The sequence below is a fragment of the Brassica oleracea genome, chromosome C3, assembly GCF_000695525.1.
Source record: "Brassica oleracea var. oleracea cultivar TO1000 chromosome C3, BOL, whole genome shotgun sequence".
NCBI classification, from domain to species: Eukaryota; Viridiplantae; Streptophyta; class Magnoliopsida; order Brassicales; family Brassicaceae; genus Brassica; species Brassica oleracea.
In genome coordinates this window covers 10,567,250-10,580,365 of record NC_027750.1, presented here as the reverse complement: position 1 = coordinate 10,580,365, position 13,116 = coordinate 10,567,250, and the positions used below count along the sequence as shown (strand labels likewise).

At 33.1% G+C, this 13,116-nt stretch overlaps 1 protein-coding gene across 1 annotated transcript; it reads right to left on the bottom strand.

Moving 5' to 3' along the window:
• Nucleotides 1–9,606: 9,606 nt before the first annotated feature.
• On the bottom strand, nucleotides 9,607–12,841 carry LOC106329850 (prosaposin-like). The gene is made up of 6 exons (XM_013768466.1): nucleotides 12,713–12,841; nucleotides 10,739–10,838; nucleotides 10,523–10,662; nucleotides 10,267–10,449; nucleotides 10,133–10,192; nucleotides 9,607–10,056 (listed from the first exon to the last, which is right to left on the bottom strand). The coding sequence occupies exons 1-6, from the start codon at nucleotides 12,839–12,841 to the stop codon at nucleotides 9,913–9,915; spliced, it is 756 nt and encodes a 251-aa protein (XP_013623920.1). The 3' UTR covers nucleotides 9,607–9,912.
• Between the last annotated feature and the right edge of the window lie 275 nt (nucleotides 12,842–13,116).

The following is a 13,116-nucleotide window of genomic DNA, read 5'->3' as shown; positions in this document are numbered from 1 at the left end:
TTCATAATACTCCCTAAGTTGGTGGACTAACCACTATAAAATTGTTGTTTTCTAGAGAAACGGAGACAACAAAGGTTCCAAACCTCTTTGACCTTTATCATATGCTAGTGAAGGATGCAATTATCCATTAAAACAGTATTTTCATATTTTTCAACATTTCTCAAAATCTGTGGGTTAACCAACTCCCTACGAAAATACCAAATTTTTCTGTAAACGCTCTATATACTGAATCCTATGATCTTTAGTGTTGTTTTAAAATTTCTTAACATATTTTACATTTGTATTAATGTATATCAAACTCTCTTTCATGGTATATGTGCATCGTTTTAATTTTTTGTCAATTAATTTAGTAAAACTTAATAATACTCCCTAAATTGGTGGACTAACCACTAAAAAATCGTTATTTTCTAGAGAAACGGAAACAACAAAGGTTTCAAACCCCTTAGACCTTTATCATATGCTAGTGAAGTATGCAATTATGCATTAAAACAGTATTTTCATATTTTTGAATATTTCTCAAAATTTGTGGAATCGAATTTTTCTGTAAACGCTCTATATACTGAATACTATAATCTTTAGTGTTGTTTTAAAATTTCTAAACACATTCTACATTTGTATTAATGTATATCAAACTCTCTTTCATGGTACATCGTTCTAATTTTTTTGTCAATTAATTTAGCAAAACTTCATAATACTCCCTAAATTAGTGGACTAACCACTATAGAATCGTTATTTTCTAGAGAAACGGAAACAACAAAGGTTCCAAACCCCTTTGGCATTTATCATATGCTAGTAAAGGATGCAATTATGAATTAAAACAGTATTTTCTTATTTTTGAATATTTCTCAAAATCTGTGGGTTAATCCCCTACGAAAATACTTAATTTTTCTGTAAACGCTCTATATACTGAATACTATAATCTTTAGTGTTGTTTTAAAATTTCTAAACACATTCTACATTTGTATTAATGTATATCAAACTCTCTTTCATGGTACATCGTTCTAATTTTTTTGTCAATTAATTTAGCAAAACTTCATAATACTCCCTAAATTAGTGGACTAACCACTATAGAATCGTTATTTTCTAGAGAAACGGAAACAACAAAGGTTCCAAACCCCTTTGGCATTTATCATATGCTAGTAAAGGATGCAATTATGAATTAAAACAGTATTTTCTTATTTTTGAATATTTCTCAAAATCTGTGGGTTAATCCCCTACGAAAATACTTAATTTTTCTGTAAACGCTCTATATACTGAAGCGTATGATCTTTATTGTTGTTGTAAAATTGCTAAACAAATTCTACTTTTGAATTAATGTATATCAAACTCTCATTCATGTTACATGGGCATCGTTTTTATATTTTTTCAATTAATTGAGTAAAACTTAATAATACTCCCTAAATTGGTGGATTAACCACTATAAAATCGTTATTTTCTAGAGAAACGGAAACAACAAAGGTTCCAAACCCCTTTGGCATTTATCATATGCTAGTAAAGGATGCAATTATGAATTAAAACAGTATTTTCTTATTTTTGAATATATGTGGGTTAACCCCAACAAAAATACTGAATTTTTCTGTAAACGCTCTATATACTGAAGCCTATGATTTTTAGTGTTGTTTTAAAATTTCTAAACACATTCTACATTTGTATTAATGTATATCAAACCCTCTTTCATGTTTCATGAACATCGTTTTAATTTTTTGTCAATTAATTTAGTAAAACTTCATAATACTCCTTAAATTGGTGGACTAACCACTATAAAATCGTTATTTTCTAGAGAAACGGAGATAACAAAGCTTCCAAACCTCTTTGACATTTTTCATATGCTAGTAAATGATGTAATTATGCATTAAAACAGTATTTTCATATTTTTGAATATTTCTCAAAATCTGTGGGTTAACAACCCTTACGAAAATATTGAATTTTTATGTAAATGCTCTATATACTGAAGCCTATGATTTTTAGTGTTGTTTTAAAATTTCTAAACACATTCTACATTTATATTAATGTATATTAAACTCTCTTTCAAGGTACATGGACATCGTTTGAATTTTTTGTCAATTAATTTAGTAAAACATCATAATACTCCCTAAATTGGTGGACTAACCCTTGTAAAATCGTTATTTTCTAGAGAAACGGAGACAACAAAGGTTCCAAACCTCTTTGACCTTTATCATATGCGAGTGAAGGATGCAATTATGCATTAAAACAGTATTTTCATATTTTAGAATTTTTTTCAAAATCTGTGGGTTAACAACCCCTACAAAAATATTGATTTTTTCTGTAAATGTTCTATATACTAAGTCTTTGATCTTTAGTGTTGTTTTAAAATTTCTAAACACATTCTAAGTTTGTATTAATGTATATCAAACTCTCTTTCATGGTACATGGGCATCGTTTTAATTTTTTGTCCATTAATTTAGTAAAATTTCATAATACTTCCTAAATTGGTGGACTAACCACTATAAAATCGTTATTTTCTAGAGAAACGGAGACAACAAAGGTTACAAACATCTTTCACCTTTATCATATGCTAGTTAAGGATGCAATTATGCATTAAAATAGTATTTTTATATTTTTTAATATTTCTCAAAATCTGTGGGCCCTACGAAAATATTGAATTTTTCTGTAAACGTTCTATATATTAAGCCTTTGATATTTAGTGTTGTTTTAAAATTTCTAAACACATTCTACGTTTGTATTAATTTATATCAAACTCTCTTTCATAGTACATGAACATCGTTTTAATTTTTTGTCAATTAATTTAGTAAAACTTCATAATAGTCCCTAAATTGGTGGACTAATCACTATAAAATCGTTATTATCTAGAGAAACGGAGACAACAAAGGTTTCAAACCTCTTTGATCTTTATCATATGCTTGTGAAGGATGAAATTATGCATTAAAACATTATTTTCATATTTTTGATTTTTTCTTAAAACCTGTGGGTTAACAACCCTTACGAAAATACTGATTTTTTTATGTAAATGCTCTATATACTGAAGCCTATGATCTTTAGTGTTGTTTTAATATTTCTAAACATATTCTACATTTGTATTAATGTATATAAAACTCTCTTTCATGGTACATGGGTATCTTTTTAATTTTTGTCAATTAATTTAGTAAAACTTCATAATAGTCCCTAAATTGGTGGATTAACCACTATAAAATCGTTATTTTCTAGAGAAACGTCGACAACAAAGGTTTCAAACCTCCTTGACTTCTATCATATGCTAGTGAAGGATGAAATTATGTATTAAAACATTATTTTCATATTTTTGAATTTTCTCCAAAATCTGTGCGTTAACCCTTACGAAAATACTGAATTTTTTTGTAAACGCTCTATATACTTAAGCCTATGATCTTTAGTGTTGTTTTAAAATTTCTAAACACATTCTAAATTTGTATTAATGTATATCAAACTCTCTTTCATGGTACATGGACATCGTTTTAATTTTTTGTCAATTAATTTAGTAAAACATCATAATTGTCCTTAAATTGGTGGACTAACCACTATAAAATCGTTATTTTCTAGAGAAATGGAGACAACAAAGGTTCCAAACCTATTTGACATTTATCATATGCTATTGAAGGATGCAATTATGCATTAAAACAGTATTTTAATATTTTTGAATATTTCTCAAAATCTGTGGGTTAACCCCTACGAAAATACTGAATCTTTCTGTAAACGCTCTATATACTGAAGCCTATGATCTTTAGTGTTATTTTAAAATATCAAAACACATTCTAAATTTGTATTAATGTATATCAAACTCTCTTTCATGGTACATGGACATCGTTTTAATTTTTTGTCAGCTAATTTAGTAAAACATCATAATACTTCCTAAATTGGTAGATTAAATGCTATAAAATCGTTATTTTTTAGAGAAACGGAGACAACAAAGGTTCCAAACCTCTTTCACATTTACCATATGCTAGTGAAGGATGCAATTATGCATTAAAACAGTATTTTCATAATTTTGAATATTTCTTAAAATCTTTGGGTTAACCCCAACGAAAATACTGAATTTTTTTGTAAACGCTCTATATACGGAAGCCTATGATCTTTATTGTTGTTTTAAAATTTCTAAACACATTCTACATTTGTATTAATGTATATCAAACTCTCTTTCATGGTACATGCACATCGTTTTAATTTTTTGTCAATTAATTTAGTAAAACTTCATAATACTCCCTAAATTGGTGGATTAACCACTATAAAATTGTTATTTTCTAGAGAAACGGAGATAGCAAAGGTTGCAAACCTATTTGACCTTTATCATATGATAGTGAAATATGCAATTAAGCATTAAAACAGTATTTTCATAATTTTGAATATTTCTCAAAATCTGTGGGTTAAATCCTTCGAAAATATTGATTTTTTCTGTAAATACTCTATATACGGAAGCCTATGATTTTTCCGGAGGATACAATGGGAGAGACGTGATCGTTCAGAATTTACGCCAAGCTTGCTTCTTTAGAGTGATGAATGAAAGTGGAAAGCCTTGGCTTTGGTAGGATTATGTCACCGACTTCGCCATTCGTTGTCCCATGAAAGACGAAAAGTACAACAAGCAATGTGCCGATCAAGTCATTCGTTCTCTTGGTAACCCAACATCAACTCTCTTTTTTAAAATGGTTCTTCTTGAGATTTTTATATATGTGTTTCGAGTAGGGCTCGATGTATTGAAAATAGACAAATGCATTGGAGACATCGAAGCAAACACTGAGAAAACCATTGTGATAAACAACAGATAATACAGAGGTGAGAGGCAAGGGACATTTTTCAATGTAGACAACATATGTTTGATTAATATTTCGTTATCACAGGGAAGTTGGAGAGATCAGCAGTTCTTAAGGCCCTTTGCTCGGGGTTTCGTGAGACGACTGAGCCACCCATATGCTTAACTGAAGGTACATGGCTATATTTGGTTTATTTGTCTGATATTTTTTTTTTTTTTTTTTTTTATCAAACAAACATATATTACTTAGAAAGAGTTTTACACCCCATCGAGGGGTTTGGTTACAATCAAAGAGAGAGCTGATTTAGCCACCGAGTCAGCTTCCTCATTAAAGTTTCTAGAGATAAAGGAGAAAGAAATAACATCAAAGAGAGGCAAATAGTGATATATATCCAATACTACTTTCTAACGTCATGTTCTGGATTCTTTGTTTGGGCAGATATAGAAACCAATGAGTGTTTACAAAACAATGGAGGTTGTTGGGTTGATAAGAGAACCAATATTACAGCTTGCAGGGTGCGTCAGATCTTAAAAAGAAAAAGAAAAAAAAATCATTCTTGTTTTTGCTAGAATGTTATGTTACACAACTTTCATTAAAAGGAGCATCAATGTTGAAGTGTTGCAGGACACTTTCAGAGGAAGAGTGTGTCGATGTCCCATTGTTCAAGGTGTCAAGTTTTTGGGGGACGGTTACACACATTGTGAAGGTATGAAAAACAGAAGCTGAATTACTATATGCATGTTATGATTCATAAATAATGAATTTTCTTTTTACATGTTTAAATTTTGAATAAGGCAGCGTAAGGGGCATTGCGCTGTGTAATAAACAATGGAGGATGCTGGAAACATACTCAAATGGGAAGAACATATTCGGCTTGCCGTGTAATATGATGACGTACTCCAGCTAACTAACTGACTTCCATTCTCTGTTTTGACATGACAGAACCTCTCTTTATATATAAAGATGACTTATCGTTCTTTCCTTGCTTTTTCTGTTGTTGTCAGAATGATCATTTGAAAGGCTGCAAATGTCCACCTGGATTCAGCGGTGATGGGTTCAAAAACTGCACAGGTATTATACCTATGAAATATTATAATTAGAGCTTGAGATTGAAAAAAAAAAAATTAACTTGTTGATGTGTACAATTGAACGCAGATGTTAACGAGTGCGAGGAGAAAACAGTGTGCCAGTGTCGCGGCTGCAAATGCAAGAACACATGGGGAAGCTATGATCATTTGAAAGGCTGCAAATGTCCACCTGGATTCAGCGGTGATGGGTTCAAAAACTGCACAGGTATTATACCTATGAAATATTATAATTAGAGCTTGAGATTGAAAAAAAAAAAATTAACTTGTTGATGTGTACAATTGAACGCAGATGTTAACGAGTGCGAGGAGAAAACAGTGTGCCAGTGTCGCGGCTGCAAATGCAAGAACACATGGGGAAGCTATGATCATTTGAAAGGCTGCAAATGTCCACCTGGATTCAGCGGTGATGGGTTCAAAAACTGCACAGGTATTATACCTATGAAATATTATAATTAGAGCTTGAGATTGAAAAAAAAAAAATTAACTTGTTGATGTGTACAATTGAACGCAGATGTTAACGAGTGCGAGGAGAAAACAGTGTGCCAGTGTCGCGGCTGCAAATGCAAGAACACATGGGGAAGCTATGATCATTTGAAAGGCTGCAAATGTCCACCTGGATTCAGCGGTGATGGGTTCAAAAACTGCACAGGTATTATACCTATGAAATATTATAATTAGAGCTTGAGATTGAAAAAAAAAAAATAACTTGTTGATGTGTACAATTGAACGCAGATGTTAACGAGTGCGAGGAGAAAACAGTGTGCCAGTGTCGCGGCTGCAAATGCAAGAACACATGGGGAAGCTATGATCATTTGAAAGGCTGCAAATGTCCACCTGGATTCAGCGGTGATGGGTTCAAAAACTGCACAGGTATTATACCTATGAAATATTATAATTAGAGCTTGAGATTGAAAAAAAAAAAATAACTTGTTGATGTGTACAATTGAACGCAGATGTTAACGAGTGCGAGGAGAAAACAGTGTGCCAGTGTCGCGGCTGCAAATGCAAGAACACATGGGGAAGCTATGATCATTTGAAAGGCTGCAAATGTCCACCTGGATTCAGCGGTGATGGGTTCAAAAACTGCACAGGTATTATACCTATGAAATATTATAATTAGAGCTTGAGATTGAAAAAAAAAAAATAACTTGTTGATGTGTACAATTGAACGCAGATGTTAACGAGTGCGAGGAGAAAACAGTGTGCCAGTGTCGCGGCTGCAAATGCAAGAACACATGGGGAAGCTATGATCATTTGAAAGGCTGCAAATGTCCACCTGGATTCAGCGGTGATGGGTTCAAAAACTGCACAGGTATTATACCTATGAAATATTATAATTAGAGCTTGAGATTGAAAAAAAAAAAATAACTTGTTGATGTGTACAATTGAACGCAGATGTTAACGAGTGCGAGGAGAAAACAGTGTGCCAGTGTCGCGGCTGCAAATGCAAGAAGGAAGAGGTTATGTTCAACTTACAGTAATTCCAGCACGAAAGGTTCTCTCGACGGTGCTACCATTGACGTAGTTCCTGATTTTGGTTCTGACAAAAGCAGCACCTTTGCCTGGCTTCACATGAAGAAACTCTGCCCACAAAACCAAATGCCTTGAAAGAAAGAAGGAATACCCAGAACACGCCACGGAGCACCATCGACTTCTATGCTTGTCCCGACTTTGATGTCGTTGCTAGACAGCGCATATATCCCTGCAAAATCATCACCGTCAGTCAGAGTCGAAGATCAATTAACATCTTAACTGGTCAAAAAAAACTAAAGAAGTCCATGTCGCCGAGCGGAGCTCTACAATGTTTCGACTTCTCCCCCAGGGAGGGAGGGAGGGAGGGGATAAGGAAATTAATAAAATTAATTGTCGAACCGTAACAGCAAATGGGCCACGATCAAGCCCATTAATAAAATTAATTGTTGTGTGCTCTCAGAAAACTAGTCTTTTCATTATTGGCTACAACTCTGGCAAAAAGAAAATGTTATTTTGTCAGTAGAAAATAGAGAATGACGATGATGAGCGTTGCTGCCACACCCACGGCTGACAAACCAAGGATCCATTTTCTTTTTGGATTCGACCTTCTCTTCTACTCTTCGCCTCCAGAGGACTCCGTATGAATCCTCCGAATCTGGAGACTTGCGTCCGCATTCGGGTTTTGATTCGGAATCGATTCTGAGATGATGCTTTCTGAATCTAACCACGAATGACAATCGATGACGACATTAATCGGTTTCGAAGATGGATTTTCAACTTGAATCTTCCCACTCTCATACCGACTTTAAGCTTGCACACTAACCTCTCCTCTGCTTCATCACCCATGTCCCTCGAGTGAGTGAGTGAGTGACTGAGGCTGGCTCTCTGCACCTTAACCCTTAGCCTAAACAAACAACGTGTCCCGTCATCATTATGGGCCTGTTATATTAAAACATCTCTTACTAAACATCAATGATTAACTCTGTTCTCTTAATTACATTTCTTAGTTTTGGATTAGAGACGATTCTTAAATTTTATTAGATTTTAACTAAAAAAATCTAAGAAGAATCTCTTAAATAAAACATATAAGAGCCGTCTGTTAGCCGAAAAATGTCAAAAAAATAAAGGTGTCAAATCATGAACTAACAACTCTGGTTAAGAGACCGGAGTTAATTTTTATCCTTTTAAATATTCTAGTATATTTATGTTTATTTATTTTTTAAATAAGGCTTTAAAATTTGTGTACATTTTATTGATTTTAATTTAATAAATTGTCAGTTAAAAAAGTTGGTCCACTTAAAAAAAAAAGTGGATTAGCCAAATCCATAGAAATCAATCAATCATCTATCAGGCGATTAAAGATTTTGATTTGACTATTAAACTAGAGCTTAACCCGCACACCCGTGCGGGTATTTCTTTTAGAATATATATAAACGTTTTAAAACATAATAATTTAATTGTTGCATTTTTACTAATTTAGTTTATTTTATTGTTGAGACCATATATTGCAGTACCTTATGTAGTTATACAGATAATAATTTGATCCATTTGTTAAATGTACCATGTCCTGTCAGATTTATATTAACATTTCTTTCATATATTATTTTATGATTTGAACGTATTATTAATTTTATGATGTTTTGGGTAAAATTTTAAATCAGTTTAAAATATTTAATTACTAATAATTTTTACACCTATACATTTTGGACATGTTAGAAGTGCAATATCTAACTATATAAACAAAACTTGGATAATTAAAACATGCATGACAGAATTCACAATTCCATGGTTGTTTTTTCAAATTTCAACCGGTCTATATGTACTCGCGGACACAATATGTTAATCATCTAATCACAATAATAATGCTAGGTCTTGGATTTATTATAAAAACTTCATAGTACGATATATAATATGAGCACTATCAATAATGAATAGTTAAACTCATAGTTTTGATATATATGGACCAAGTCCAACGAACCATACTGGTATAGTTTGTGTAGATTAGGAAATGGTTCAGCAAAATAATTAATTTATATATTGTTTTAAATAAATACATCTTAATTACTCAGTGGCATGAGATTGTAATTTTTTAGGAAAAGACAGGGTTATTTCAAATTTGTACTTGAGTTTTAATAGTTTAGATAATGGGCGAAAGAAAGAAGGAAAACAAAATGAATGGCGTATATTTGATCATGGACCGGTGATGACCCAGTGCAGTCCGTGAATTCAATGAGCTTTGTCCCATCTAGTCTTTAGTATTTTCCAAGCCATGTACTACTAGAGTATTTATTTACTATTGATTCCTTGATAAAAAATCCACTCTTGGTTCTTTTTCCCTCACAATGACGTGAACATTTTATGTTTTTAAATCAACGTCAAAAACTTTAAATAAAAAAATTGAAACCCTAATAAAGCCAAGCCTACTTCATTTTAGGCTTCACAGACAAACATTACATATCAAACCATGCGAGAATGAACAACAAGCAATGCCCACCATTGTATAGTGAACACCCAACGGTTTTCCAAAACATGATAACCTTTCACAGAGCAGAATGTTATTGTTACCACCAAAGGAATGAAGGTGAAAGAAAGGTGGGTGGTCAAATCTAGGAATCTGCCAGCGCGGCAGGAAGGACGTAGAAACTATGGGTGGGACAGACGCCAAGGATAGAACATACGTCTTTCTTTTCCAGAAAATTCTCCAAATCGGCAAGCATCAGTGGGCCGTACTCGAACACCATCTTCTTGCACTAATCACGAAAATGATATAAACATGATGACCTGAGTAATGATTTTCCTTTGGGTTAAATTAAGTAGGAGGAGTACCTTGTCCTGGTAATTGTTGAGGGACTTGCATTCTTTGAGAAGCAAGCGAATTATCTTGAGCTGCACATGGAATAAATAATTATCTTGAGAATTTTGATTGAAAAGCATATTGGAATAACAGGAGAGGAGACCACCTTAGTCTGAGGATCCTTGAGTTTGGGGAGGAGTTGAGAGACAGTATCGTGGCAAGCATCACAGTTTCCTTGGGAATGAAGGGGTGGTTGACAGAGGTTAAGGGACTTGCAGATATGGTGGGGCTTGAGAAGGGAGACTTGAGTGAAGAAACGTTGGGTATAACGATCTACCATGGCAAGACACTGGAGAGGGACGTTGGTTGAGTGAGATAGTTAGTAGACAATAGTAAAAAAGGAAGAAAGAGAAAGGACCTGCCTGTTTTTGCAAAGGAGGAATCTGGGAGCAGGTCATGTGGAGGGCTTCAACAAATGCATTCTGGTTGTCCTCATTTTGGAGGTAATCAATGGCGAGGGTGAGATACTTATCACACAACTCACAGACTTGGTTATCATGAACTGATGCATACAAGAAGTCTAGTTAGAGAATGATCCATAGAGATCCTGAAAGAAAGAAAGAAAGAGTATATGTTACCGAATGGTTGGAGAAGAATGGGGTTTGAAGCATCACAGGTCAGCGCCAATAGGAAGCAGAAGAAGAAGAAGAGGATTCCAAATTTAATAATTAACGCCCATGATTAATGCCTTAAACTATATATCTAGTATTTTGAATTCAGAAAAAAAAACATAGTCAATATAATAAGAAGATCCAATACAAAACAATTTGATACAAACAAGCATCAGAATCAATTTTATTTATCAGATAAATAAGCTTACACGGCGGACGGCCACAGATCTGCTCCTCCTCCTCCCTCCTCTATTGATTGACCGATCTATCTTCTTTTATTCCCTCTCCTCTCTTTATTATTTGTACACTACGACGCCTTTGCCCTTTAAAGATGAAATCCACTTACTTCCATTCTCATAAATTTATTAACTTATATCATGGCCTCATTCAACATTTGTTTTGTTTCTTGGCCCACTCATTTTGTTTTTCAATAAGACCATTTAAATAACACATTTCTTCCTTTTACGGTTTTACCAGATGGATTTTACTTTGCGTAAACCATTCCCACCTTTTCTTTTTTCTTTCTGAAACACTTTAAACTTCCATTTTTAATGGGTTTAAAAAAAAAGGCCCAGAAAGAGAATAACAATTGTTTAGACATGCTCTGATGAGTACTTGACAATTTCATGATGTTGTTGTAGCTATGATCTTTAGATGTTGAAGCCAACTAAGTGTTTTGTTATCATAACTATAGGGGAATGAGTATGACATTGAAAGACATTAATGCAGTGGGAATGCACCGACCATCGGGACGAATCAGTATTAAGGAAAGCAATACCCGCCTGCCCGGTGGTGCTATGTGGAGCACACGTTAGGTGCATGGGTCGTCTCTCGTTTGCTCATTACTGCTTTCCAATTTAATTACTTAACCCCAAGTATTTTATATCATATTGTTTCATCTCTGGCCCTAGCTCATAAATGCCTCTCCGCTAACCAACCATCCACAATTTTTAAATGTTTTTCTTCCTTGTAATATTTACCAGTGGGAGAGTGTTTGACAAACACTGTTTGTGTCTAACTGATCTTTTATTTATCCCCGATTTAATTTTTTAAATGGACCAATCGTATTTGTATTATTTACATGCGATTCAATTATCTTGCGTTAAACGCAAACATAAATGTACAAGTGAATTAATAACTGTGAATTCTCAACTACAAACATATTCACTCAGTGATTACAATTCATAATCGTTATGTCGAACCAAATGCCTTTATGTTATTTGGTTGGTTCGGGTATCAAAATTATTTGAAAGTTAGTATATATCCTATATATTCTGTAGTATCTCAATTTTAGATAAAATAAGAGAATAATTGGATCAACCGAGCTCGTCCGGTTAAACTTAATTCTGACGCCTTTTAGAATTCCTAATTGAAAACGCAAAACCCATTTATTTTCCCCAATGAAATTTAATATATACTAGAGCTTGACCCCGCACACCCGTGCGGATGTTCTTTTTAGAATATATATAAACATTTTAAAACATAATAATTTAATTGTTGCATTTTCACTAATTTAGTTTATTTTATTGTTGAGACCATATATTGCAGTACGTATGATGTTATGTAGTTATACAAATAATAATTGGATCCATGTGTTAAATGTATCATGTCCTGTCAGATTTATATTAACATTTCTTTCATATATTATTATATGATTTAAACGTATTATTAATTTTATGATGTTTTGGGTAAAATTTTAAATCAGTTAAAAATATTTTATTAATAATAATTTTTACACTTATACATTTTGGACATGTTAGAAGTGCAATATCTAACTATATAAACAAAACTTGGATAATTAAAACATGCATGACAGTGATCACAATCCCATGGTTGTTTTTTCAACTTTCAACCGGTCTATATGTACTCACGGACACAATATGTTAATCATCTAATCACAATAAGACCGCTGTAAAATATCTCAAAATATTAAAATTTTACCTCAACTGCCGCCAAAATTTCAGAGATGGGTCTGACTTGAGTCTCATTCCAATCTTCATCTTGATGCTTAATCAACTTCTTGTCACTATTTCTCTCACAAAGAGCAATAGGAAGATCATCGTTTATCATTCTGTAATTAAAACAAAATATTTTCAAGATTTTGTTAGTCCATGAGATTAAGATGAAAGTCAATAGCTTCTTTCATGGTTGGGTTGAGAGTCACAACTGAAGCATCAACTGCATTTGTGATTTGTACATCTCCTATTTCCCATAAAGAAAACGTAATGTTGAGTTTTCACTTGTTAAGTGGAATTTTGTTCACAAAAAAACTAAAAGATTTTTTAATACTTTTGTAAGAGCTGATTTTAGCAAACCTAATCAAACATAGAATCATATGATCACTG

Bases quoted from the DNA above. Each gene is read 5' to 3' on its own strand.
- LOC106329850 (XM_013768466.1), bottom strand. From the start codon at position 12,841: ATGATAAACGATGATCTTCCTATTGCTCTTTGTGAGAGAAATAGTGAC. The intron at 10,663-10,738 runs GTAACATATACT...TGTATGCATCAG, and splicing joins CATTCTTCTCCAACCATTCG to TTCATGATAACCAAGTCTGT. The intron at 10,450-10,522 runs GCAGGTCCTTTC...GTCCCTCTCCAG, and splicing joins TTCCTCCTTTGCAAAAACAG to TGTCTTGCCATGGTAGATCG.